The sequence below is a fragment of the Macrotis lagotis genome, chromosome 5, assembly GCF_037893015.1.
Source record: "Macrotis lagotis isolate mMagLag1 chromosome 5, bilby.v1.9.chrom.fasta, whole genome shotgun sequence".
In the NCBI taxonomy this organism is placed as follows: domain Eukaryota; kingdom Metazoa; phylum Chordata; class Mammalia; order Peramelemorphia; family Peramelidae; genus Macrotis; species Macrotis lagotis.
In genome coordinates this window covers 70,038,590-70,064,846 of record NC_133662.1, presented here as the reverse complement: position 1 = coordinate 70,064,846, position 26,257 = coordinate 70,038,590, and the positions used below count along the sequence as shown (strand labels likewise).

The 26,257-nt window shown below is 37.6% G+C and overlaps 1 protein-coding gene and 1 pseudogene across 3 annotated transcripts in view; one reads left to right on the top strand and one right to left on the bottom strand.

Annotated features, from left to right (window-relative positions):
• The window catches only part of SH3BGRL2 (SH3 domain binding glutamate rich protein like 2), an 86,349-nt gene extending 62,873 nt beyond the window's left edge, over positions 1-23,476 (bottom strand). The window contains exon 1 of one of the 3 annotated variants that reach the window (XM_074237379.1): positions 23,162-23,476. In XM_074237379.1, coding sequence (XP_074093480.1) covers positions 23,162-23,206 — 45 coding nt within the window. In that variant the 5' untranslated portion in view covers positions 23,207-23,476. The remainder of the gene's footprint in view (positions 1-23,161) is intronic. The other 2 variants (XM_074237381.1, XM_074237380.1) reach the window with 2 other exon arrangements.
• LOC141523849 (rho-related GTP-binding protein RhoC pseudogene) lies at positions 2,664-3,034 on the top strand (annotated as a pseudogene).
• Positions 23,477-26,257: the final 2,781 nt, after the last annotated feature.

Sequence of the window (26,257 nt, the reverse complement as noted above, 5' to 3'; positions counted from 1 at the left end):
AAATACAGGATAATTAAAAACATCATAAGAAAAATCAAGAATGAGAGAAAACATTCGCCATATAGGATTTCATTTGCTCCTAACAACATCCCTGTGAAAAGTTATAGGAAGGGGTGGCTAGGTGGTGCAGTGGATAGAGCACCGGCCCTGGAGTTAGGAGTACCTGAGTTCAAATCCGACCTAAAACACTAATTACCTAGCTGTATGGCCTTGGGCAAACCACTTAACCCATTGCCTTGCAAAAACCTTTAAAAAAAAGAAGAAAAGTTAGAGGTATCTTCAACACCCTTTATACAGATGAGAAAACTGAGACTCAGAGACTTCTAAATTCAAATTCATTATGTTTCTCTGCAAACCTACCCCTGTCTTTAAGATTTAATTATTTCTGTGTAGGACTCTACCATCCTTCTAATCTCCCAGTTCCACAAATTCAGCATTATCTTTCTCTTCGATATCCCTCAACCCATAAAAATCCCCTCAACTGCCAAATCTTGTCCTTTCTACCTCTCTAATATCTCTATTTCTCCTCTCTATTCTTAAAGCCACCATTCTCATTAGGGGTCCCATTGCCTCTTGCCTGTACTACTATAAAATCCTCCCAGATGTTCTCCCTGTCTTAAGCCTCACCTCTCTTCAATCTTTCCTCCACATGTCTCATAAAGTAATTTTCCTAAAACATGGCTTTAATATTACCTATTTAATAAATTCTAGTGACTCCTCATTCCCTGAAGGAAATAAAATATACTCCTTCATCTGTGAAAACTCTTCATAACATGGTTCCATCAGACCTTTCCAGCCTTTATTATATATTGCTCCCCTTCCCATACTTTATGGTCTAGCCAAATTGGAATTCTTGCTAGTCATTACACATGATCTCTCCAACTCCTAGTACCCTCTCAAATGACCTGATATTTATTATATATGTATTGTGTATGTACTTATGTACATGTCATCACCCCCAATAGAATATAAGGTTCTAGAGGGCAAAGACTTTGATTTCTGCTTGTATATCTCTAGCATCTCACACAGGTACTAAATACCCGGAACTTAGTAGAAGCTTAATAGACATTGGTTGAATTATTGAGAAAGAATGATTTTGCCCTAAGACACACAGCCAGTATCTCGTGTAGCTCATGAACCAAGTATTCTTTACTCCAAGTCCAGTATTTCATCTACTATGCCATACTGATTCATATAAAAAAAGGAATGAGAAAGTATAGATGATCATGGAAGAGTGGACAAAGAGAGAGGATGTGAAGATAGAAGAGTGAGTTGATGAGATGTCAGAGACATAGATACAGATACAGACAAAAAAAAGCACAGTAGAAAATACAGTAGAAAATAAAGAAGGTTGTAGAAGTTGGTGCAGTAATGTCTACTGATAAGACAGTCTTACTCCTTGAAGGCAAGAACTATTTTATTTTTGCTTTTGTATTTCCAAGCACCTAGTGCTATCTGGAACATAGTGAATAGTTAATACATATTTTGTTTTATTAATGTTTTTATTAATGAAATCACTAGTGTGGCAGCTTTTAGGGAAGTAAGCATTCCATATAATTGAATTTTCTAGATAACTAAAGTTCATTTCTTGAAATATAATTTTATTATAACTGTTTTAGTTTAAGATCTTTGTAGAAAATCTTACAAGTTTCTCTATCCTATTAAGCAAGCATATAAAAATATAATAGTAGAAGTTTGATGAAATACAGAGATATCCTTGAGGACTAGAAAAATCTCAAAGGCTGCTTGCCTCTTCAGTCCAGATTCCTGCTATACTTATCTGTTTACTTGTTTTTTAATTCTTCACCTCTCTACTGCCAGACATACTTCTTGTCACAAGGCAGGTTTGCCCTTCTCATTTCTAATCTGTGGCCTTATTTTATCTATTTTATCTGGATGAGTATGAGGATGATCCTGACTCTCTTCTTCACAGTATAGTATCTAGACTTTATGACAACTTTTTGTTATTCAAAGGCCTTTCTGAATTACTTACAGGTTCCAAATAGCTGCTAAGGTTATCAGGAATTTGACCTCTTGATAAGAAAGGTCTGCTGTACATACATTAGTGAGAGTTACCATAGCATGGTGACTAGAAATACACCAGAGTCAAAAAGATCTGGGTCCAAGTACTGCCTGTGATACATCCTGTGTGTTGGATGACCTCTCAGAACTCTAGGTAAATCTCTAAGCTTATAAATTGCAGAGAAGGCATGTGTAGATTGTTTCCCTGTCCTAGAAATCTCTATCTTAAAGAACTCTCAAGGTATAATTCCTATCTTTACATTAATCTTGGACATTCTGGTGGAGAATTTATTCAAATATAAATGGTAAGTACCCATATCATAACAAGACAAGAGTTCTCATTTTTTTTCTCTCAGATGGCTTCTATCTAAAGAATAATTTCCTGGTCAGTCTCGCCCAGGCCGGGGACTGCGCAGCGCCAAGCCGGAGCCTGAGCTCCAGCCAATGGCTGCTATTCCAAGAAGCTGGTGATTGTGGGGGATGGAGCCTGTGGGAAAACCTGCCTCCTCATTGTCTTCAGTAAGGATCAGTTCCCTGAGGTCTATGTCCCCACCGTCTTTGAAAACTACATTGCTGATATCGAGGTGGATGGCAAGCAGGTGGAGCTGGCACTTTGGGACACTGCTGGGCAGGAAGACTATGGCCACTATCTTACCCCAACACTGATGTCATCCTCATGTGCTTCTCCATTGATAGCCCAGACAGCCTTGAGAACATTCCTGAGAAATGGACACCTGAAGTAAAGCACTTCTGTCCCAATATACCTATCATCCTTGTGGGTAATAAGAAGGACTTGAGGCAGGATGAGCATCCCCGGAGAGAGCTGGCCAAGATGAAGCAGGAACCCATGAGATCAGAGGAGGGACGGGACATGGCCAATCGGATCAGTGCCTTTTGCTACCTTGAGTGTTCTGCCAAGACCAAGGAAGGGGTTCGAGAAGTTTTTGAAATGGCCACCCAAGCTGGCCTGCAGGTCGGAAAGAACAAGCGGCGGGGCTGCCCTCTCCTCTGAGCTCCCCCATCCACATCTTCGGACTCTATTTTGTTCTTGGTCCCTTCCTATCCAAGGCTGCTCGAGTAAGGAAGTTCTTTTATTTGGGGGGGACCATCTATATCCTCATGAGCGGCAGAAATAAACTCTCAAATAGGACTGTGCTTTCCACATCCAAGAAGCAGGGATGGGGGTGAGGGAAGCGGTCTGTACTTTATCCTACCCTAAGGTTCACCCACCAGCATTTTATTTTTTATATTACTAGTTCTGGAGCCTAGTTCTTTTTCAGGGCCTCCCAAGGAATGAGGCTTTCTTTCCCTCTTCCCCACCCATTGACTGAGGATTATTTCTCATTGTTCTTCCCAGTGGAAGACACTCAATAAAAGTCTATGGGGGTTAAAAAAAAAAAAGAATAATTTCCTTATTTTCTTTGGCAAAGTCAAATTTATTCAGTACAAATTATACATTGTGATCAATACTCCTTTTTCAGGCTTTCAAGTCATGCTGATTTGATTGATTTAAAAATATGCCACTTCAATAGAAAAGTCAAAAAGGAAAATGATTAATCATCATATCCTTGCTGATTATATTAGAATCAAACTCATGTATAGACATTATATAGGCTGCTTTCTATCACAACTGTTAGAAGTAAGAGAACAGAGTACCATCATTTTCACATCTATTGGAAAAGATAGCAATGATCAGATAAATGAAGGGGATGCACTGCTCCATTTTATAAATTATAACACATCCTTTTAATTTCTTACTGAAATTTCTGGGCAAGGGAAGATTCTGTGACATTCTTGGAATTCAGATGAGTGAGATTATTGTTGCTGCTCTTGGCATTCTCCTTTCTCTAAATGCTTCTTAGTTGCATCTCGGAACTACATAATTTTGTAACTAATTTAAAATTCAAGTATCATTTTTTGTTTCATGAAATAGTCTTCTCTTCCCAATCATTTTCTAAATTCCTTGAAGGAAGAGATACCCCATTTGACAATTTAAAGCCCTTCACAATCTAGATCTACCCAATTTATAGCCTTATTACTCAAAACTAGTTTGAATTTGTGCTTAATAAATGGTTGTTGATTGAATAGTTAATGATGCTCTTTCTTATCTCTCAAAGGACCTAGCCCTAGGAAATGAACACGTCATAGGTGCTCAAGACATGATCAACGGATTAATGCTTATGAATGAAACTGAAGAGATGTTGACTTCGAAATCAATTCTGTGCTAAAGAACACTCTGGTCTCAAAACAAGGGTGATGAAAAGATAGGAACATTTTTCAAAATAATTACAAATTATCAAAAACCATTTGGAAGATTATTTCAAATTAGTAATAATAAGAGAAAGAGCAAGCTAAAATAACTCTGAGGTATCACCTTGAAAAATTGGAAACAGTAAATTTTCTGCCAAATTGGAAATAGTAAATTTTCAGGGACTGTGAAAAGACAAGCATATAAATAAATACCCAGTTGGTGGAGCCAAGAACCATTCTGGAAGTCAATTTAGATTTATGTTAGAAAAATCACCTAATTGTTCATATTCTTTTATCTGGTCATGTGCCAAAAGGAGGTCAAAGATAGAAACAATTGCTATGTTATTGAAAATATTCATAGCAATTCAATTCAACAAAGATTTATAAAGGACCTAATATATATCAGGTTCTAGGGATACAAGATCAAAAAAACTTCCCTTAAGGAGTTTACACTCTCCTGGAAAGATACATGGGCACAGATAAGTACATAGTATGTACAAAATAAATAGAAAATGATTTGGGGATAGAGACAACTAACAAGTGAAAAAGAAGAGGAAAAGCATTGAGGAAAGGAGAAACTTTGGACAGGAGCTGGAGGGTCCAAGATGCATAGGGGAAGAGACAGTGCCTTCTCTATGTTTGTAAAGGGACAAAATTGGGAAAGACCATGTCAGAAGACAAAGTTAGAAAGTTAGGCTGGAATTTAAAGCCCATTTTGGACTCATCATTTCCTGCCTGCGGTATTCTCCTGGACTTCATCATCTCCAGAAATTCATCGTTCTGTAAATTGAAATCATTTCTAAAATTCCTTAGAGATTTCCCCACTCCAACACAAGGATTTTGCCATGTTCCTTTGCCCCTACAATAGCTATCTTCTCCCTCTCCCTTTCCCCCATCCCCCAGCTTTTCAGTTCCTTTTTTGTGTTGTCTCCACCATTAGGTTGTGAGTTCCTTGAAGGTAGGGACTAGCTTATGGCTTTATTTGTGCAGCATGGGAGACACTGGCACAGGATCACCCAGCATGGTGTGCCCTCACCAGAGAGGGTGGCTGTGCCCTATGAACAAGGCAGAATGGAAGCAATTCAAATGAAACGTGAGATGCTCTTGGTACCCAACCTGAAGCAAAGCATTCCTAATGCATATTGCTCTGAGCAGCCACAGTCAGACACACTCTAACTCAGTGAAATCATTTTGGTCTTCTTCAAGAACCAAGGACAAGATCCAACCAAACAAACAACTTAGCACAGTGCCAACACATAATAGTCTATGAGTAATAAATGTTTATTGACTTTAACAGTACGGATAGCAATTTGTAATTAACCTATTTTTTTAAAAATCTATTTGAAATCTGTCAAAGGCTCTAAAAGGCAATGAGATGTGTTTGTACTATGACTTATAGGTAATATAGAATGACTGGAAATTTTTTATCAGATATAGTATTCTTTGCCCCTCCAAAAAAACTTGGAAGAGAATATGTGCCCATTTATTGGGCAATGGATGAACAAATTGTAGCATACAAATATAATGAAATATTACTACAGTATAAGAAATGATGAATTCAAAGAAATGTAGAAAAAATATAAGAACTTAAACATAGTAAAAAAGCAGATAGTAGTACAGTTACCACAATGTGAATAAAATGAACACATACACACACACACACACACACACACACACACACACACAACACACACACAGGCCATGATTAATCTTGGTCTCAGAGAACAATTGAAGAAATATCTCTTTTCACTGTAGAAAGATGAGGTCTATGGTTGTGGGATTTGGCATATACAAAATTCTAGTCAGTTTTACTTAGCTATTTTTCTTTGTTTCAAAGGAAGTTCAGCATGGGGATAGGAAAGGGTGTTAATATCCAGAAAATAATGGAAGTTAAAAGCATAAGGCATCAGGCAAACATCTTTAAAAATAACAAAAGCAAACTTCAATGAATCTAGACAGGTTAATATGGCAAAGCTGAAAGAATATCAAACTGAATCCAGAGAGAGGGCTAAGTCCTAGTCATAGCCTTACCACTAACTAGCTATGTTGTTTTTACCAATTCTGCTCCCTCTGAGTCTGTTGTATATAAAATGAGATGGCCTCTAAAGTCCCTTATATTGCTAGCATTCTACATTGTTTTGATCACGTAAGTATTTTTTTCCAAATCTTACACATTACAGGTATTTTCATGTCATCTTACAGGTTTACCCAAGTTAACACAACCTTATCACATAAATCTCAGAGAGCAATGTCTACTTAAATTAGTTTAATGGCAAGCATCCCAACAACAAACACAATCATTAAAGGAATGTTTTCTGATCATTAATAATTACCAATCCTGTCCAATAGAGGTCAATTTCAATCCTTTCAGAAATCTTTTACTATGAAAACTTTATCAACATCAAGGTCTGTGGAATCTATTGGATTTGGTGTAATGGATAAGGACCTGGCCACATAACCAAGAAGTCTTGGGTTCAAGTCTTGTCAAATTCATACTTCCAATATATGACCTCTAGCAAGTCTCACAACTTGTCAGTTCCCTAAACAACTCTCTTAAGATAAGAAGCTTTAGAACCTTTTCTGATATGCACTGGGAAAGGAAAGTTCTTACTGAGCTCCCTAGACCCATGAAATCAAGTCCAGACTAAACAAACCAAAATAAGGCCTATAAAGTCCCTTAATAAAACATGAATAGCTGATCTGAAGTTAAAAATACAAATATATGATAGGAAAACATATAGCTCCTTCTTGAATTTAATTCAAATGAATCAAAACATTTCCTCTCAAGGAATGCTGTCATTCATTTCCATAGTTTATTTATATTTTTTACCTTTAATCAGTTATCCTATGCTATCAGGGATCCTCTTCTTTCTAGAATAAAGATAACCAGGAGGCCCTGAATTTCGATTTTTCCAGAGTCACAAAGTCTTAGTAGTGAACCACATCATTAAAGTTTTTTAACTAAAAAAGCTTCACAAAACTACCTAACATACATGAATGTTTTCCTGCCCTCCTCTGCCTCTCCTTATGCCCTTCTCTCAGGACTATTTCACTTAAGACTTAAGAAATATATTTTCCTAGCTATCTGTGTATGTCTATATATTCATATACATAGCATATATACACATGTGTATCAAAGCCCCCCCACTATACTCAGTGATGAAAATGGCTTATCTAAACTTTGTATTTACCAAGCAAGAATTTAATATGTTTGAAAAAAATTACTTGAATCCCATCACTGGCAAATCTGATCATAGAGTTATCATCACTGCTGCTACTCAAAAAAAAATTTTTTTTTAATCCAAAGATTAGATTTTTCTCCCTTATGGGTTTTCTTCATGTCCAGTATGCCACAGTGCTTCCTCTCACTCTGGATAAGAGAAACAAAATCAGTTCAAGTGCACAATTAACATTACACAAAAGGCATGGAATTTGAGTAGAATAAGAAACCATATTTCTGTCAGAAGCAAGAACTGAAAGTTATTACCAGCCAAAAGAATATTAATTATGTCTAATAGTCACATAGAACATAGGTGTCAGTCTCCTTGACCAAGTGGGAGAGGGTGTAATACAATGTGGATAATGTCAAGTCCATATGCAGGTCACAAGGATCCATTTCTATCTGTTTTCTATTACTGACACAGATGACAAGCATCTAAGATACACAGTAGAACTTGGTGGATCACAAACCAAAGTAAGAAAATCTCAAATATGAAGGGGAGATTAATTTTTCTATTCAACAGAGAGAAACCCAAAAGAAATGCTTAATTATGACAATTTTAAAATTATGTACAGAAAAATAATATAATCAAAATACAAAGAAAAACATTAGGGGGATAGTTTTGGTAAATATGACTAAAAACTTTCCCATGAAAAGAACTATGAATAACAATCTTTCTGCAGAACATGTTTGTGCAGTGCAGATGCGGTGTGAAAATGTGTCCCCAAGGTATTATTGACCAGAGATTTTGAGCATTCATTGTAATAATATATGTGTGATATATGTGTTGTACATGTTATTTTGAGGAAAATTTTCATTAATTAAAAATGTGAATTTTTAAGAAATAATTATTAAGTATTATCCTTTTGTACCTGAATCAGCTGCCTAATTAGCCTCCTCTAATTCCAAGTATAGTATTTGCTATAAGAGGATCAAAGTTCAGAAATGCACAATTTTTGCTTTGCTATAGGTCATTTTTTTATTATAAATGAGGAAAAACAAGTAAAAACAAAGTGTTAAAAGTCTAGTCCTAAGTGCCTAAGTTAAAAAAAAATCAAAGAAAATAACACTGAAAGAATCTAGAACTCTGATGACTTTAGAAACCACTAGATTTTGGAGGAAAATTAATGATACATGATTTTCTCTTCTTTGCCAAAGTTTTACTGTTGTTGTTCAGTCATTTTTCAGTTGTGACTGACTCTCTGTGACCCCATATGGGGGTTTTCTTGGCAAAGAAACCGGAACAACTTGACATTTCCTCCTCCAGATTTTATTACAGATGAAGAAACTGAGGCAAACAAGATTAAGTGATTTTTTTTCCCAGGATCACACAGCTAGTAACTGTTTGAGGTCAATTTTGAACTCATGAAGATGTGTCTTCCTTGCCAAAGTGGATAGACTTTAACTGTAGAAAAAGATCTGAGTTGTTAGACATCAATCATTCAATACGAATTTGCTAAATGCTTACTAGGGCTGAGTCCCTGTGTTAAGATCTAAAGATAGAAAGAGAGGCAAAAAAACAAAAACCCAAAACCCAGTATCTGCCTTCAAAGAGTCTATTTTCTAAAGGGTTGGGAGACAATATGTATACAGATACAGAAAATAATAGTTGGAAGATAATCTTAAGGGTAGAACAGACCTCCTGCTGAAGGTGGAATCTGAGCCAAGTCTTGAAGAAAGTCAAGGATTCTCTGAAGTAAAGCTGAAGAGAAAGCATGCCAGGCACAAGGACTCATCTTTGTTACAATTACATTTCCTTGGAGGATGGGGGGAGGTAGAGATGGAAGTGATTACTGGAAAGTTAATGCAATGTTTTTCTAAAAAATTCACAAAACATTATGAAATAGTGTCCCCTACTTCTTCCTTGACATTCATAGTCTCAGAATAATCTAGCTCCAGATTAAATGAGAATGAAAGCCTGAAATGGCATTCTTTAGAGTACAAATCTTAGTCCAAGTCAAACTCTTAAGAAATGTTCTAACCTGTAACCTCCAGCACAGTGGTGAGCAAAAAAGGAGGCATCCAAAAAAAGGCTACATCATTACTTCAATGGAGTTATAAAACTTTAATTACTACTGGGTGATCCAATAAATATCCAGTAGTAATTAAACTATCACAGAAGAACCTTGATTAAATTAAGAATGCTTCGGGAATGGATTCTTCTAACAATTAATTTTCTAGTTACCTTAGGGTTAAACATAGTCTCTTTTTGTTTGACCTCTATCATGAAGAATTTTTCTAAAATTTCATTTTCCTGCTTTGGTAATGTATCTTCAACATAATCTATAGTTTCTTTGATAATTGAGAATTCTGCATGTTACTGAGTCATGATTTTGAATCACAATTATATCCTGCAACATTGCAGCTATGGAAGTAGGCTAGAGTGAATAAAAGAGAATTCAATCTGTATGTTTGTTCACAAATGTATGTGTATATTTGACATCAGCTTGTTTTGTTTCCATTTGCTTCTTTACCCAAAATTATAGCACCATTAAAATTCCAGTTAAGAGAAGCAAGGCAGCTTAATGGTTAGAGAAGGGGAACATAGGAGTCCACATTCTGCCTTTACCACATAATGGCTATGTGATCATGGACAAGTTACTTAGACTCTCAGGGGTTCAGACAACTCTATTAAACCTTTGTGGCAGAGAAGGTGCTGACTTGTTTGATGAAGGAATTTCTTCCCTAGGCTCCCTATACAATCACAGGTCTGGTTTTTTGTTTGTTTGTTTTGTGGGGTTTTTTTATTCCAATTAATGAGTCTTAAGATCATTGAAATGTCACAAATTCTATTGGAGGACATCTTTCAATGACTATCCTAAAAAAACTTAATTATGTAGAAAGAATGCTTCAAATATATACAAGAATGTCATGAATAAGGAGGAAGACTGCTACCTTCTCTGACAGACAAGCATAATAGAAAGGGAAAATTATTAAGTATGTGCTAAGTGCTTTACAAATATTATCTGCTTTGATCCTCCTTAAAACCATGAAAGTAAGTGTTATTATAAGTCCCATTTTACAGTTGAGGAACCTGAGGCAAACAGAGGTCATGTAACTTGTAAAGCTTCATACTGCTAAGTATCTGAGGCTGGATTAGAACTCAAGTCTTTCTGACTCAAGGCCCAGAACACTACATACTGTGCCAGTTAGTTAAAAGAAGGAAAAAAAAAACCAAAAATACCAGCAACAAGCAAAGCCAAGTTATTGGCTAACACTGAATTTTTAATTTGCTTAGCATTTAGTTTCTTCTGCTTGGGGCAGCTTATGATCTTGCTATACAATTTCCTATTTGGAATTAATTCAGTCTGCTTTCCTTCTCTGTTCATTTCTGGACTCAACTCATTGTCCGCAGTGCTTATGCACTAATGGAGTAAGGTCACAAGTTTCCTATCCAAAAGAATATAAGTGAGTACTCTTCCATCCTCAATTTTTTTGACTTGTTTATACTACTAAATAGATCTCCTTTGATTGTTTGTGACTCCCAATGAGAAAGCCCTACTGTATTCTGGAGCTTGATTTAATCAGCATAATATCATCCACAAATAGGAGCAACTGGAGGATTTCACCACTGATAATAAGCAATTGCTCTTCCAATTGGAATCTCTACAGGTTATCTCCACAACAATAGAAAATATCTCCAAGGAATATAGATGTTGATAACCAGTGTACACAATCATCTGTATGGTTGCATCTACCAAGGAACCTTGCATGAGGTTAAAATAGCTTGTTGGTGAAACCTTAAGGCTCCAAATCTAGGTAATACTACAATCCCCAAAATATCAAAACACTTGACAGATACTTAGTGTAAGTATACTACATGAAAAATTCATGATGAAACAAAGGGTAGAGATCAAAGATAAAAATTTTCATTACAGAAAAATGAAGTTTGTTTGCACAAACAATACCAATACAACTAAAATCAAAAGGTAAACTAGCAACAAGGAAAAGGATATTTGCAGCAAATTTTTTCCCCCTGATAAAAGACTTATTTCCAAGATACATAGGGAACTGATTCAAAATAATAAGAGCCATTCACCAATTGATAAATGAACCAAGGATGCAAACAGGCAGTTCTCAAAGGAAGACATGCAAGCTATTAAAAACTCTGTGTGTGTGTGTGTGTGTGTGTGTGTGTGTGTGTGTGTATGTGTGTGTGTGTGTGTGTAAAAAACTCCAAATCACTAATGAATAGATAAAAATGCAAATTACTCTGAAATTCTAATTTACAGCCATTAGATTTCATTAAGATGAGGGAAAAAAGAAAAAGACAAGTATTGGAGAAACTAGGGGTTACAGATTGGCTAATCATCCTGGAAACTAGAATTATAATAAAAAAAAATCACTGAATTGTATATACTCTTTGACTCATATGTCTCTCCTAGACTTTCACTATAAAAAGATTAAAAAATAAAGAAAAAGAATTCATATGTACAAAAACATTTAAAGTAGTTCTTTGCATAGCAACAATGCACTAGAAACTATGGCAGTACACATCAGTTGAGGAATGGCTAATAATTATGGCATATGAATGTAATGGCAAATATTATGCAGTAAGAAATATATTATGTAGTAAGAGATGACTTCAGAGAAATCTAGGAAAATTTTTGTGAATCAATGCATCCTGAAGTCAACGGCAAGACAATCTATATAACAAGAACAATATTACAAACAACTGTAAAGGACTTATGAACTTTGATCAATGTAATGACCACATTAACATCAGAAGATTAATGATGCAGAATGTCAGCCTACCTCATGACCAAGAAGAGCTTAGAGTCAAGATGGAGAATGAAGCATACATTTTTAGACAAGGAAAATGTAAGAATTTTTTTCACATGCATATTTGTTACTAGGACTTTATTTTATTTTTAAATTGGAGAAAGGTATGAGGGAAAGAAAATAAATACTTAATATAAAAATAAATGGAAAAATGTGTAAAGAATTAGCAGCAATGCTTTTCCTTTAGAAGTGATATAAATAACATAAGGCTACATAAGAGCAGAAAAACATAATTAAGTGCTCATCTGCTAAACTTCTCAGGGCCTCAGGCAACTCTTTAAAACTATTAGCTGCAGAGCTACTGCCAATTTACATTGGAAAAGGGAATGCCTACAGTGGGGAGCTCTGTTCAATGATGAGATCACACATCCAGACAATGAGCAGAAAAGGAAGGAGTGAAGGAGAACAGTTGAACAAGCCAAATGTTACACTGGCATCTTGGAAATTTAGGAGAACATCTCCAGAGCATAATCAGATACTATAGGGGCAACTGTTGTTATTAAAATTATCATAATAAAAGATTATTAAATTAATAACAGCTAATATTATATAGGGTGCTAAAGTTTACAACATATTTTATAAATACTATCTTCATATTTTCTTCATCTTACATATAAATGAGGGAAATCAATAGCAAGATACTGTATTTATAACAAATTATTAATTTGTGATCCTTCCTTTTTCCTTTTTGTCAAGACCTTACTTCTGAATAGGAGAAGCAGTCCCTGAAGGTCCCAGACCTGAGTGATGTGATCACTCCTAGCCCCCAAGGCATCTGCTCCTTAACCAGTTTGGGATGGGACTCACCCAAATGGGACCCAGCCTTCTGTTGAGTCTAGAAACTGGACCCAATTTGAACTAGATACTCCTGCAAGGGTTGGAAACTTAGGTCCTAGCTCCCTTCATTAAAGTTTGGGGTGACCTGCTCTACAAAGGGGAGTAAAAGCCAATGAATACCTGGTTGAGATGGATTATGTTTTTCTGATTAAGACTGTTAGCAGCTCACATTCCTTAGGAGTCAGAGACAAGTGATCACAGACAGGTGCTGTTACTAACCACACCTGAGGGCCAGCCCACTACCTTCCTCCCTCTTAAAGATAAGGAGGAACTGAAAACTCTTAACCTACTTTCTCATTAAAATGTCCACCAATCAAGATTGACAGGGAAGAAATGTGTTAAGTCAATTAGAAGGAAGGTACACCTAAATATAAAAGGCCCTGCCAGCTCTCACTCAAGTGCCTTTGGGTACAAATGAAGACACCCCATGAGATCCTTTATTACAAGTTGACTGTCCCTCCAAGAACTACCTCAGTTTACCTTTGTTAAATAAAGAAACTGAGCCAGACAGTGTTTCAGTGACTTGCCCAAGAAAGCACAGTTAATAAGTGTCTGGAGGTCAAATTTGAACTCATCTTCCTAACTATAGTATTCTATCCACTTTGCTACCTAAAGTCAAACAGGATAAGAAGACACAGCTGGTCTTGTCCAGGAAGGCTACTTCTATATATCCAAGAACTAATCTGCTTTCAATGCTATTAATTCCAAGAAGGCAGAGATCTATTTCCATATCCATTTTTATTTTTTGATCAACAGTAATTATAGGAAGTTGAAACAACATATTGTGGCTATCAACCTCCATATATAGATTCATTCTAATAATTTGAACTGGCTCATGAGGAGAGATTCTTTGTGTGTCTTTTTGTATGTCCATTGCCTGGCACCTTGATTAACTGATTCACTTTCCCATCATGTCGCCATGACAGTGTCGAGAGATGCTTCACATTAAGTTCCTGTACCATTCTACTATAGAACTGGTCAACTTCCAAAAGATCTAGAGGGACAGGGAGCCTTCTGAAGATCTGCCCGGTTCTAGGTTATCCTTAGAAGTTCAAGTCAATTCCCAAACAAGTTTTTGGTATTCCCTCACTGAAACTGATCTAGAGCACTGTCCTAGAGGAGAAACAATTAAAACATCATTTGATTAAATTTTTACTCTTTGGTGTTTACTATGTTGATAGTGACTGTTCACATAACAGACCTAAAAGGAAAAAAATTGCATCACACTCTTCCAAACTTTTGGGAAAACTCACACAGGAGACAGAATCTTTTAACTTTATAGAATTACAGAGTACAACTACTACTGTTACTATTACTGGGAATAGTGTACTTAATGATACTTATCAGGAGGGATCCATTAAAAGAACAAGTCCAAACCAAAAATCTAAGACTGTCATAAATTCCTTTTGCAAGTTGTATGAGCTAGGTGAAGTAGGCTTTCTACTTTCCTGAACTATGATGCATGAGGATCAGTCAAAACTACTGAACAGAAAGGTTCAATTACAAGTCCCTGAGCTTCAGTTGGAAGTAAACAAAAAACAATTATGTAGAGTCAGGAGAATTGTTTTCTTTTCCCCAAAATTTTAATGAACACTCAACATGACCCAGAAAAAGAGGAAGCAAACTCATCATAAAATTTATTTCCCCTTGAGTTTAGTCAAACAAAATGTAAAATGAATCAAATAAAAATGAATCAATTGTATTGTGTAATTTGGATCAATATAAGTTGACTCACATTTTTAACTAAGCCACCCCACAATCAAAATTAAAGTCAGAACAACTTAGGTCCTTCTTAAAAGTAATTTATAAATGAGAAAAAAAATTCATATGCAATTAGAACTTAGAAGTCGAGTTTGCTGAAGTTTAGCAGCTGAACAAATAATCCTTTTGACACCTTTAAAAATTCAGCTTTGTCCAGTGAGACAATCTTAACTACAGCTCGATGAGGACCTATTATAATTTTCACAGATAAAAAAGGGATATTCAACTACTATTTTGCAACTAAAAATACAAATTCCCTTTTATGATATAGATTTTTACACATAACCTAAAACCAAATATATATATTTAAAACTACTTAAAATTACTAATTATTTTATATATATAGCTATATCATTATTACTTCTTTCAGATTTGTTAGTCTATCCTTAGCCCTAACAAAGTTTGTTGCATACAGTAGGTGCTTACTAGATGTTTATTGAATGAATTACAGAATGACTTGTTCCTGAGTTTCAGGTTGACTTGAAAATGAACAAAAGCAATTATCAATTGTGTTTTATTTTGCCCAAAATCTTACAAACAACAAAGGACTACAGATCAAGAGCTATAAAGGGGGACTGGCTAGGTGGCACAGCTGTGGAGTCAGGAGTACCTGAGTTCAAATCCAGCCTCAGACACTTAATAATTACCTAGCTGTATGGTCTTGGGCAAGCCACTTAACCCCATTGCCTTGCAAAAAAAAAAAAAAAAACCCTAAAAAAAAGAGCTATAAAGGGACCTCATGGATCATCTAGTCCATTTCATATATGAAAATACTGAGATTCAAAGAAGTTAAATCAAGGTCAGACAAGTAGTTAAGGAAGTTGAATCTGAACCCAGGTTTTCTGACTCCAAAGTCAGAATTCTTTCCACTACACCTAATGAATATTTTTTTCTTTTTCAATAATCGTAGTTTGTGTACTGCTTTTCTGGAACTGCTTTCTTTATTCACCTCATGTTAAATCATAAAATTCTTTCTATGTTATCAATTGCTAAACCAGTTCTTCTTGCCTCATCCCCCTATCAAAACTGGAAAGCATTCATATTATTCCTCATACTTTACGACTGATTGACTGCATTTTAATATGAATGAATTTCAAAGTTTGAATTAAGCCAGCATATGTATTTTAAGGCTCTTTCCCTTATTTCTCCATAAAACAACCATTCTTGGGATTTCTTCATGGTATGGAGATGGCTCTAGGTCCTTAAAAGGCTGTGCTGGTAGGACACAAGATTTGAGTCCTACCAAGCTGGAAAACATTCAAGTAATGAGACAGATGGTGAATTGAATATGTTTATTGTCTGAATAATCTATTGGTTCATCACCTTAGTTGTTAATTTGGGAGGCATGGCAACTCTCAAAAACCATCTTGTTAAAGATATGGGTTATCACCTATATGCTTCATTGATCAATCACAAATACTTAATATACTGAGATACCTATTACTATAAACTGAATGACTTTGACCCCAACTTAAAATTTTTAAGTAGAAAGGAAGTAATTTTTCTCCATGCAGAAATTCCTATTTTTACTATTTTTTTCATAACACGATTGATGTGTTAGTATCTAGGGGTAAATGCCCATGTCAGCCAACCTAGAAAAGATCCCTATGCCTGGTCTATCATTTCTACCTTGGACTGTGAAGTTTCTGACAAAGAAATGTGTCCTTGTGACTCCTCTTTATTAAAAGTATTAGCTAACATAGTTTAATAAGTATAGTGAGGAGAAAGCATAGGAGAACAAGATTCAAAGTTGAATGGGGACTTTGATTCATCTGGGCCAACCTCCTCATTTTACAGATGAGGCTAATGAGGTCAAAAAGGCTAAATGATTTAGCCAAGGTCACTCTGATACTAAGCAGTCAAGCCAGGTGACAACCCCAGGTCCTGTGACTACACATTCAGTGCTTTCCACACTACTTATGCATGTCCTCTACTTCCCTGATATTCTTTTTATTCCAACCTGACCATTTCACCAACTAGCATTTAATATAATACTGCACATAAAGTAAACACAAGAAATATTTTTTCAGTGACTATTACTGCAACTTCCCCTCCTTTTAATAAAAAAAGCATATTAATATATTACCTTTCCAAATTACTTTAGGGTCTCAATTTTCTGGGGAGAACTGAGGCTGTCACTTTCTCAGACAGACCAACTCTAATACTGTCTATACCTCACTTAACATGCTCTAGGAAAGAGAAGGGAACAAGAATTTATTCAGTAGTTACTATGTGCCAGCCCTGTGACAAGCACTTTAGAATATTATCTCATAATCTTTGCAACAACACTGAGTTGTTATTATTATCCCCATTTTACAATTCAAGAAACTGAGACAGACAGGTTATGTGATTTGCCCAGGGTCCCATAACTTGAGGACTAACCTGAAATAAGATTTTCTTGAGACCAGAACCAGGATAAAGTTAACACTTAAATGAATTACCAATATTTCAAATATTTATTAATATCACAGAATATTTATTGTTTCATAGTCAAACTGATGGTATCACTGGTAAGACTGTGTGTATGTGTACATATAAAATAGCACAGTGGTTAAATTATAACTGTAATTGTATATTACATGTGTATACATACACACACATCTATACCTCACAACCTAAAACAATACACAATTACTGTTACAATTTATCCATTATGCCCATCTGGCTGACTCTAGGCTAAGCTGTCTGTATAGGTATATACATGCCCTACCCCTTACTAGATTATAAATATCAGGAAAGTAGGTTATCTCCTGCTTCGTGTTTCATAGACACATGTAACATTCCCAATTTCATTTTCTCTAGTGGACAATAGACATCAAAACTCTGGGGAATAGATGCTTCCTTAGGGATAAATGGAAGAGCCCTCTAGTTCCTTCCTCCCCGATTCCCTTAACTAATAGAGTTGTGTCTGGAATGCACTGGCTACTCCATCATAACAATAAAGCATTCACAAATGGGGGGGGGGGGTTCCTTGCTTCCTATCATGTCTCTTACCCTTCCTCCATCCCCAAGTTCAATTAAATGCTTTGCACATAGTAGGCACTTGATAAATATTTGTTCAACTAAAGTAAATTGAATTTACTTCCCTTAATGAGTCACCTACCTTCAATTAAAATTGGACAAATGATAAAAATAAAAATATTTGCATATGGATATTTGTGTATGTATGTATGTGTCTATATGTGTATGTATATATTTGTGTATATGTATATGTGTATGTGTTAAATATTATCACACTAGCTCTTTAAAATTTACAACTGCATTCTCCTTTAACTCTTGAGATATAGAGTTTTGTTGTTCAGTCACATTCCATTTTCATTTTGAAGATTTCCCAGCAAAGAGAATGGCAAAGAGTGTTTTGCCATTTCTCCCTCCAGCTCATTTTAAAGATGAGAAACTTAAGGGACTTTCTCAGAGTCACACTGCTAATAAGTATCTTGAGACCAGATTTAAACTCACTGAATATAAGCCCAGTGCTCCACCTACTGTACCTCCTAGCTGCCCTTGAGATATGCAGTCCAAGATTTAATATTTTCCATTTTATCTGGGGAAATTGCGACTCAGGAAGATGAAGGGACTTGTCCAAGATCCTGTGAATTCCAATAGGATACCTGAATTTTAACTTGCAATTGCCATTCAAATCTGGGTCTGGTTGGCTCACGATCTTTTTTAGCTTTTCTTTTTCTTTTCTGATATTATCAATGTGGGGATTCCCAGTATGAGGAAATCCTTCAGGAATTCATCTATAGTTTATCAGGTGGGGAAGTTATTTGGGGGCACCGAAAGATTAATTATCTTGCCCAAAGTCACCTAACTAGTATATGTCAGAAGGCAGATTTGAAACCCTTTATCTATCAAGCCCACAAGGTCTCTCCTCTTTTTAAGCAACCCCTGGTAAATTATGTAACGTTCCTACCTCAGCTATTTAAGGAGGTTCAGCCAAAGCCAAATTGACTTGCAAACTATTTATTCTCCCATACCCTAGGTCAGGATTGGATCCTGTCACTTCTGTTCATTTGGGGGAACTAAGATTGCTGACATATGTGTTATTTTCTGAAAAGAACAGAAACCTCTAGGTTCCCAAATACTATGAATGAAATTGTGACTATGACCAATATAATGAGCAGGACTGCAATAAGACCCCATTAACTTTGCCCAGTCAGCAATCAGGTGACCTAAATGAAGTCTATAAACAGCTCATTATTTCTTGAAATAATTATGAATTTCTGTATTTGGGCAGAAACTCCAGAGTCACTAAATGCCTCAGAACTGCATTTTTAGAGAAAAAGTGAACTACTGGTTAATGGGATAGGATATTACAGTTAGAGAGTCTCAATGAATGCTATTGTTTGAAACCTGAAAAGAGTCAGTGTTTACACATAAGTCCATTGAAATGGATAATTAGTTTTCATTAGCTGTGAGTATTCAACTGCTGAGTATTTCTAACTGTTTATGCCAAACTCTGTCCGAATACCTGCAAGGCATTATATTAAACAGAATACAGATGCCACAGAATTAAACACTAAAGAAAAGAAATAAATATACTTTAAGGACCTGTCTACACAAAATAATGGGGATTATTCAGGAAATTATCCAGATCTAGTCAATTCACAAAGAAAAGACTCAGTGAGTAAAAGTGAGGGGCCCTTAAGCACTGAAAGGGATGTAATGCATGCATTAGAGTAAGATTGGACTTTTTAGCCTCCTGGGATGAATAAGGACCAATGAGTGAAAAGTTGCAAAACAATTGATTAGGCTTGATAATAAGGAAAAACTTTTACTAGTGGAAAGGGCTGCCTCTGGAAGCAGTGAATTCTTCCTTACAGGTGTTCTTGCAAGTAGAGGTTAGGTGACCACTTATCAAGTATCTGGTAGTAGTGGGAATTCTTTGGAAGGCATGGTTTAGGTTAGATCAGTGGTTTTCAAAAGTGTGGTCCAGGGGTAGCTAGAGGTTCCTAAGACCCTTTCTTTCTTGGGAGTTCAAAAACTTTTCATAAAACTAAGACTTTTTTTATGTCTGTTACATTAAATACAGATAGATATCACTCACAAACAAAAGTTCTTAGGAAAAGATCCTCAATTTTTAAGAGCATAAAGAGTTTGAGAAACTCTGACTAAATCTATGAGTCATAACTCAAAAAATGAATGTTAGAGCTAAAAAGGATCTTGAGACCATCCAGTCATACCCCTTCATTATAAATGTACCCTAAGTTGAATGAAAAAACCTGGGGGCCTAGAAGGGTAAACAATTTGTCCTGCAGAGAGGGCATCACTGGGACTTGTATCAACCAATTACCAGGCCAGTGTTCCTTTCAATAAAAAGAAATGGTTTGGAGTTTTTTTTTTTTTTAATGCTACTGGGCAGGGGGTGGGAGGAGGGATGCTTGGTCATACAGAACCATTTTGATTTGAGGTCCTCAAAAATCCAGATATTAATACAAGATAATTCCTAACAACTTTGCCAGGCTTGGGCCTAGCCTGAGTCTCTACAGGTTACTTCTTCCAGGCTCTACTTTCATCCTTCCTGAAGAATAAAAATGTCACATATAGAATTATTATAGCATAGGGGTCAGGGTATGACCTAAAGTCTTGTAATGGCCTCATTCATAGATGCATTTAGATGAGCACTTCCATTCCTGAGCCTGACTCTCTTCCTAGAAACATGATTTGTGACTTAATGGTGAAATTTATAGCAGGTAGGTATGACTAAGCAGTACAAAGTAAACAAGACTACAAAAACCTCAACACAGCCCTGCCTGGCCAAGATAATAACTTCCCACCAATTGTTCTCTGGGCAAATGCCTCAGTATTCTGGGGTTGGTTTCTCTTGTAATTCAAGTGCTTATGAGGGTTTATAAGTCTTTACAGTCAGTATTTTATTCCACCTCTCCCTTTGGGAAAGAACCCACTATTAAATTACTCTACCCAAATACAAGGTAAGAACCTAGTGAGACCCCTACATTTCTTTAGGTATATTAAGATTCTTGACTTAAGAAAGCATTTGTTAATATTAGGATATACATAAAAACTTAATATGAACTTTGACTGTTTATCCAAAAAATTTAAGTCACAATAACTCTGATACATATTAGTACTACAGTATGAGACATAAATTATATTCTTCTTTAAGGAATATCTCTAGCTAGTTTGAATGAGACTTGCTGCCTTTATCCCAAGGCTAAACCATGAAACAAAAACAATCCCCAAATAGATAGGCAGCTAAAAAAAAATAGAGCATATGCTCAAGCTCCATTTCTATTATTTAATACCTGGGTGACTCTGGATAAACTGTTCCCACCTCTAGGCTCTGTTTCCTCATTTATAAAATGAAAAAAGTTGAATTCCAAAGCCTCTAAGTCCTTCCCAGCCTTAAATCTATGACCCTATGGGTGTGGAACACTGTTATCAGATATGGTTAATGTGTTGCTAAGTTTCCCGGGGTTATCTCTCTTCCCCCCCCCCCCCCCCCCCCCCCCCCCCCCCCCCCCCCCCCCGCCTTCCTTCTTTGTTATAAAGGATCACACTGAGCAGAGGAGGAAGAAAAGCTATATTTGGAAATAAAGCTATTGTAAAAACAAATTACTATATATATATATATATATATATATATACATATATATATGTATACATACCCTATACATATATAAAATTTTGGCTGTACCACTCATCTGCTATGTGACCTTGGGAAAGTCACTGTAATTCCCTGAAACTATTTCCTTATCAGTAAAATGATGTAGCTGAATTAGATTAAAGATTCTTAACTTTTTTATGCATGTCAAGGAAGGAAATGTTAAATTTCTGTTAGAGATTAGAAAGCATCGAGATCTGAATTTATTTTTCTTTTCAAGAAAATTCACAAACTCTCTGAAACCTAGCCAGAGATCTCTCAGGAGTTCATGGATGCCAGGAGTAGAACCTCTGCACTAAATGGTTTTTGAGATAATTACTGGCTCTAAATTCTACTAAGAACATAAATGTTCATGATACCACAGAATGTCTGGAGATAAATCAAGCAAGAATATGTACCTCAAACAAATATATATTACATCATTCGGTATCACTAAAGGGAGGAACTATTTTTATGGTGACCATTAAAAAACTGACAGAGCAGGTAAAACCTGGTTTGCCTTTCTTTGTATCTAGACAAACTATAGCAATATATTGGGAAGGGGTGGGGTGGGGAATGGAACAGAAGGAGGTACGTACCATTTAAACATGTTTTCTTTGGGAGTTAAATTTAAAAACAAAACAATGGACTTGGCATAGCCTATGAGAAAGTGGTCAGAAGGCCCAAGATGAAAAGAACGCTGGAAAAATGAAAATCCTCTCTGGTCTGCCCCTTAAAAGTCAATGCCAAGAGGTATTGTTCATGTTCCTGTCCCTCACCTCACTAGTTCCTGAATCCTATACAGGATTTGTCTAGTGGGAAAAGCAGAGATTTCAGACAAAGCGGTCTGCCTAAGCTGCTTACTATTTTAGAGTGACCTTGGGCAAGTCAATTCACCACTGTGATGGAACTGGGAAAGATCATCCCTAGTATCTAATTCTAGGATCTGGGGGGGGGGGGGTTGGATTTAGGGGAGAGAACCAGGAGACATCTATGTCTTCCCCTTTTGATCAGAAAACTTGAATTCTTGCCTCTGCCTCTTACTCCCTGTATGACCATGGATAAGTCAATTTACCTTTAGGGACCTCAGTTTTCTCATCTCTCTGGCACAAAATGCCTTAAGAAATGATTAATATGATATATTAATATGATATGATAATCAGGTAGGAGGAAGAGAGGCTCAGAGGTCCCCAGTCCCGAAGACGCTTATAATCAGTGATTAGACAAGAGCGCAGGATCCGAGGTCAAACCCCCACCCTGGTCTAAGGGGAAAATGTACTTTGGTCTCCTCCCCTCTTCTGGGGCTGTCTCCTCCCTGTAAACGAAAGGAACTGGACTAGGTGATCTGGGAGATGCCCTCCAGGTTCCCAAGGTCCTACAGGAGGGGAGGGGGCAGGAAAACTGTCCCCTTGCTCCTGGAAGGACTGTCAGGCTCAGAGAGTGACCTTGGCCAAGTCGCTTCTGTCTGTTTTCTCACCTGTCAAGTGAGGTAAAGGGGCTGGACTTCGTGGCCCCCGAGGACCCTCCTCTGCTCCCTGAACCCGCAGGTGGAGCCGCCAAGTTCCCACCTTCCCTTTCTCATTTGCAAAGTTTGACTCCCGCCCCCTGGGGGCTGGGGAAGGGGCTTCTCCCCTTTCCCTCCCGGCTGCCCGCCTGTGCCCGCGGCGCCTCCCTCCACTCACCGCCACAAAGCCCGAAGAGGAGGCGATGAAGACTCGGATGACCATCGTCTCCCTTCATCCGATGCCCCTTCCCCGGAGGAGGCGGGGGTGGGGGCGAGGAGGAGGGCAGTAGAGTCCCGACTGGACGCCCAGCAACACTTGGCGGGGCTGCGGGGCCAGAGGCGGGGCGCGAGGCGGGGCGCTGCTCCAACGGGAGGCGCGAGCGCGGCTGAGGATGCGGCGCGGAGCGACTGCTTGCAACCTGACGTCTCCGCTCCGAGCACCGCGGCGAGCTGGCCCGGGCCAGCGCCAGCCGCAGATCAAAGCCCGGCTCCAGCCCCGCCGCCCGCCGGGGGAGTTAGGAGGGAGGGACGGAGGGGCGGGGAGGAGGGGAGGAGGCGGGCCGCGGGGGCTGCCGGGACTTGTAGTGCGGCCCACTTCCCGAAGGGGGGGGGAGGCTTCGAGCCAAGGTCGATGAGCAGTGACAAAGGAGCTCAGGGCCAGACCCCACACAACTGTCCTGGCCGGGACTTGGCTTGGCCGTCTGCTCTACCTTCTGCAGAGGATGCAACTGCGGCAGGCAAAGGGAATAAAGAACCCTCGAACCGCAATTTTGTCCTCTTCGAAAGGGGGTGGGTGGCTGAAGGGGCGGTGAAGTTGGGGGACGGCGTGGGGGAAGGTATATCTGTGAATCCTCAGAGTGACTGGCCCAAGGACATCTTACCCTAGTGCCCTGGAGTCCAGATCAGACACTGCCTAACGCTGCAGATCAGCAAAGTCCCCGGTGACATTTTTTCTACTTTTTTTTCAAAGGAAGTTTTTATTTATTTTGAATTTTACAATTTTTACAATTTTATTTTGAATTTTACAATATTTTCCCCCGGATCTTGCTTCCCTCCTCCCACCCACCCCCTCACCGAAGGCAGTCCGTTAGTCTTTACATTGTGCATGTTTTTAAACAAGCAAAAAATATACACCGCCTAAGGAGGAATTCTCCAGTGGGAGGACTCGCACACTTCTCCGGCATCCCACCCGGAGAACTCGTCCAGAAACTCAACAGGTAGATGCTCCCCGGTTTCTTCCATGAGTTGCTTTTTTTGAGAGTCGCTTCCCCTTCACGCTGAAAGCTGTAAAAGTTGCGATCGATTTTTTAAATAGTAAAACCGTGAGAACCTTGAAATACAAAGTCCATTAAAAAGTGGCAATCACTCCAGCTGAGTTTTAATTCATCGCACCTGATTTCTATAGTTGGGACAACTGCGTGGCTTTTTTAAATTGCACATTTTCTAGCACTTTTTTTTGGAGGGTGTTATTGCACGAATGCCCTTTGTACACCGATGATTTCAGCTGTGCAAAATGGCAATTCATCCAGGCCTGGCTACCCTGTCAGACTCCCTTCATAAATCAGGGAGTCCACCTAATGTTCTGGGGATCCATTTGTAAAATTCTCTTTCTACTGCATGGCTACCGGCGGAACAAGCGGGATGTCCATTTATTATCCCCACTCCACCACGTGTCCAGTTCACTTCTTTTGTCATAGATCGTATGCCACTTAATAGTGTTTATATTTTAGAAATATTCTATGACAAAAAATACAAGGCTCTTCCTGTGTGGTAGAAACAGACTATTTTCTATCTATAGAACTAGATTTACTTTCTTATCTCAGCAGAAAAGTTTAATCCTGTTTTGGTAAAAGTTAATTAATAGCAGCCGTACAGAGAGACAGAAAGGGAAAGGAAGTGAGATCTAGAGACAGGGAGGCACAGAGGACAGAAGGAGACACAGACATAGAGAGAAAATGACAGAAAGCATGAACAGTCTGGTGACTTTCCAGTATAAATACTGATTTTTTTTTTGTTTTGTGTTTTAAGATGATAAAGGGTAGTCTTTTGTAAGAGAATGTTCTGTTTGGTCCCAGAAGGCAGAATAAAGAGCAAAGGGTGAAAGTTGCAGAGTCTGAATTAAACTAAATAGAAGGGAAATTTTCCTAACAATAGGGATCACACCCCTAAAGAGGTATGTAATGCTAAGTAGTGTGGTCTTTTCTGGAGGTCTTTTGTCAGAACCAGGACTACCACTTGGCAGGTTTGATTTAAAAGGAATTGCTGTTCAGCTGTGGGTTGGTCTGGTGAATCTTTGAAGTCCATTCCAACTCAGAGTCTATGATTCTGAGAATACATATCCATTTGTTTATCTCTGACATTTTTATAAACACTTATAAACATTTATTTTTATAAGCTAGTCATAATGTAAGTCTTTTAGATAGCATTATGTTTGTGTGTGTATGCTTATTGTGTGTGTGTATGATTATTTAATTGTTGTGGTTGACATAACTCTTCAAGCTTAATTTTAATTTGGTTAGTTACAATAATGAAAAGTAATGGGTACAGATTTATACAAATTTAAAATATACTGATAACATGCAAGATTTTAAGAGCAAGAGTTTTGAATCAACTAATTGTAATATAGAAAGATATCCTTATAGGACTCTAGATTTAGATCTGGAAGGGACCTCAAAGACCATCTAGATAATTTCCTGAGACCTAGGGAAGTAAAATTTATCCATCAATTAACTGAATAGCTATTTGAAATATGAAATAGCCATACTCTGAAGAGATTCAATATGAAATAGCATGAACATTCACCAGACTATCTGGAATTCCCCATTTTCTACATTATTCTAAAGTGATCATAGTGAATGTATTAAAATGCCATTGCTCAGATGGCTTCTCTAAGAGGAGTGTGAAAGAGGTAAGGATGAATGCCACTTAGTGGCCAGCTCTATTAAATTTTACCTTCTCATCCTTTCTCCCAAACCCTAAGATGGGTTTTTAAGAGTGATCTAAGATCTGGGGTGGGGGGGGGAGATGGTTGAATTTAGGGGAGAGGAGAACCAGGAGACATCTATGTCTTCCCCTTTTGAAAAAATGCTGACATCAGAGTCAGAAAACTTGTGTTCTCTCCTCTGCTTCTTACTTCATGTATGACCATGGATAAGTCAATTTTTACCTTTATGGACCTCAGTTTTGTCATCTTTCTGGCACAGAATGCCAGATTATGGGGGTCCCCCACCCCCAGCATCCCAATTCCATTTAACCACTTAACATAGTATTAGCT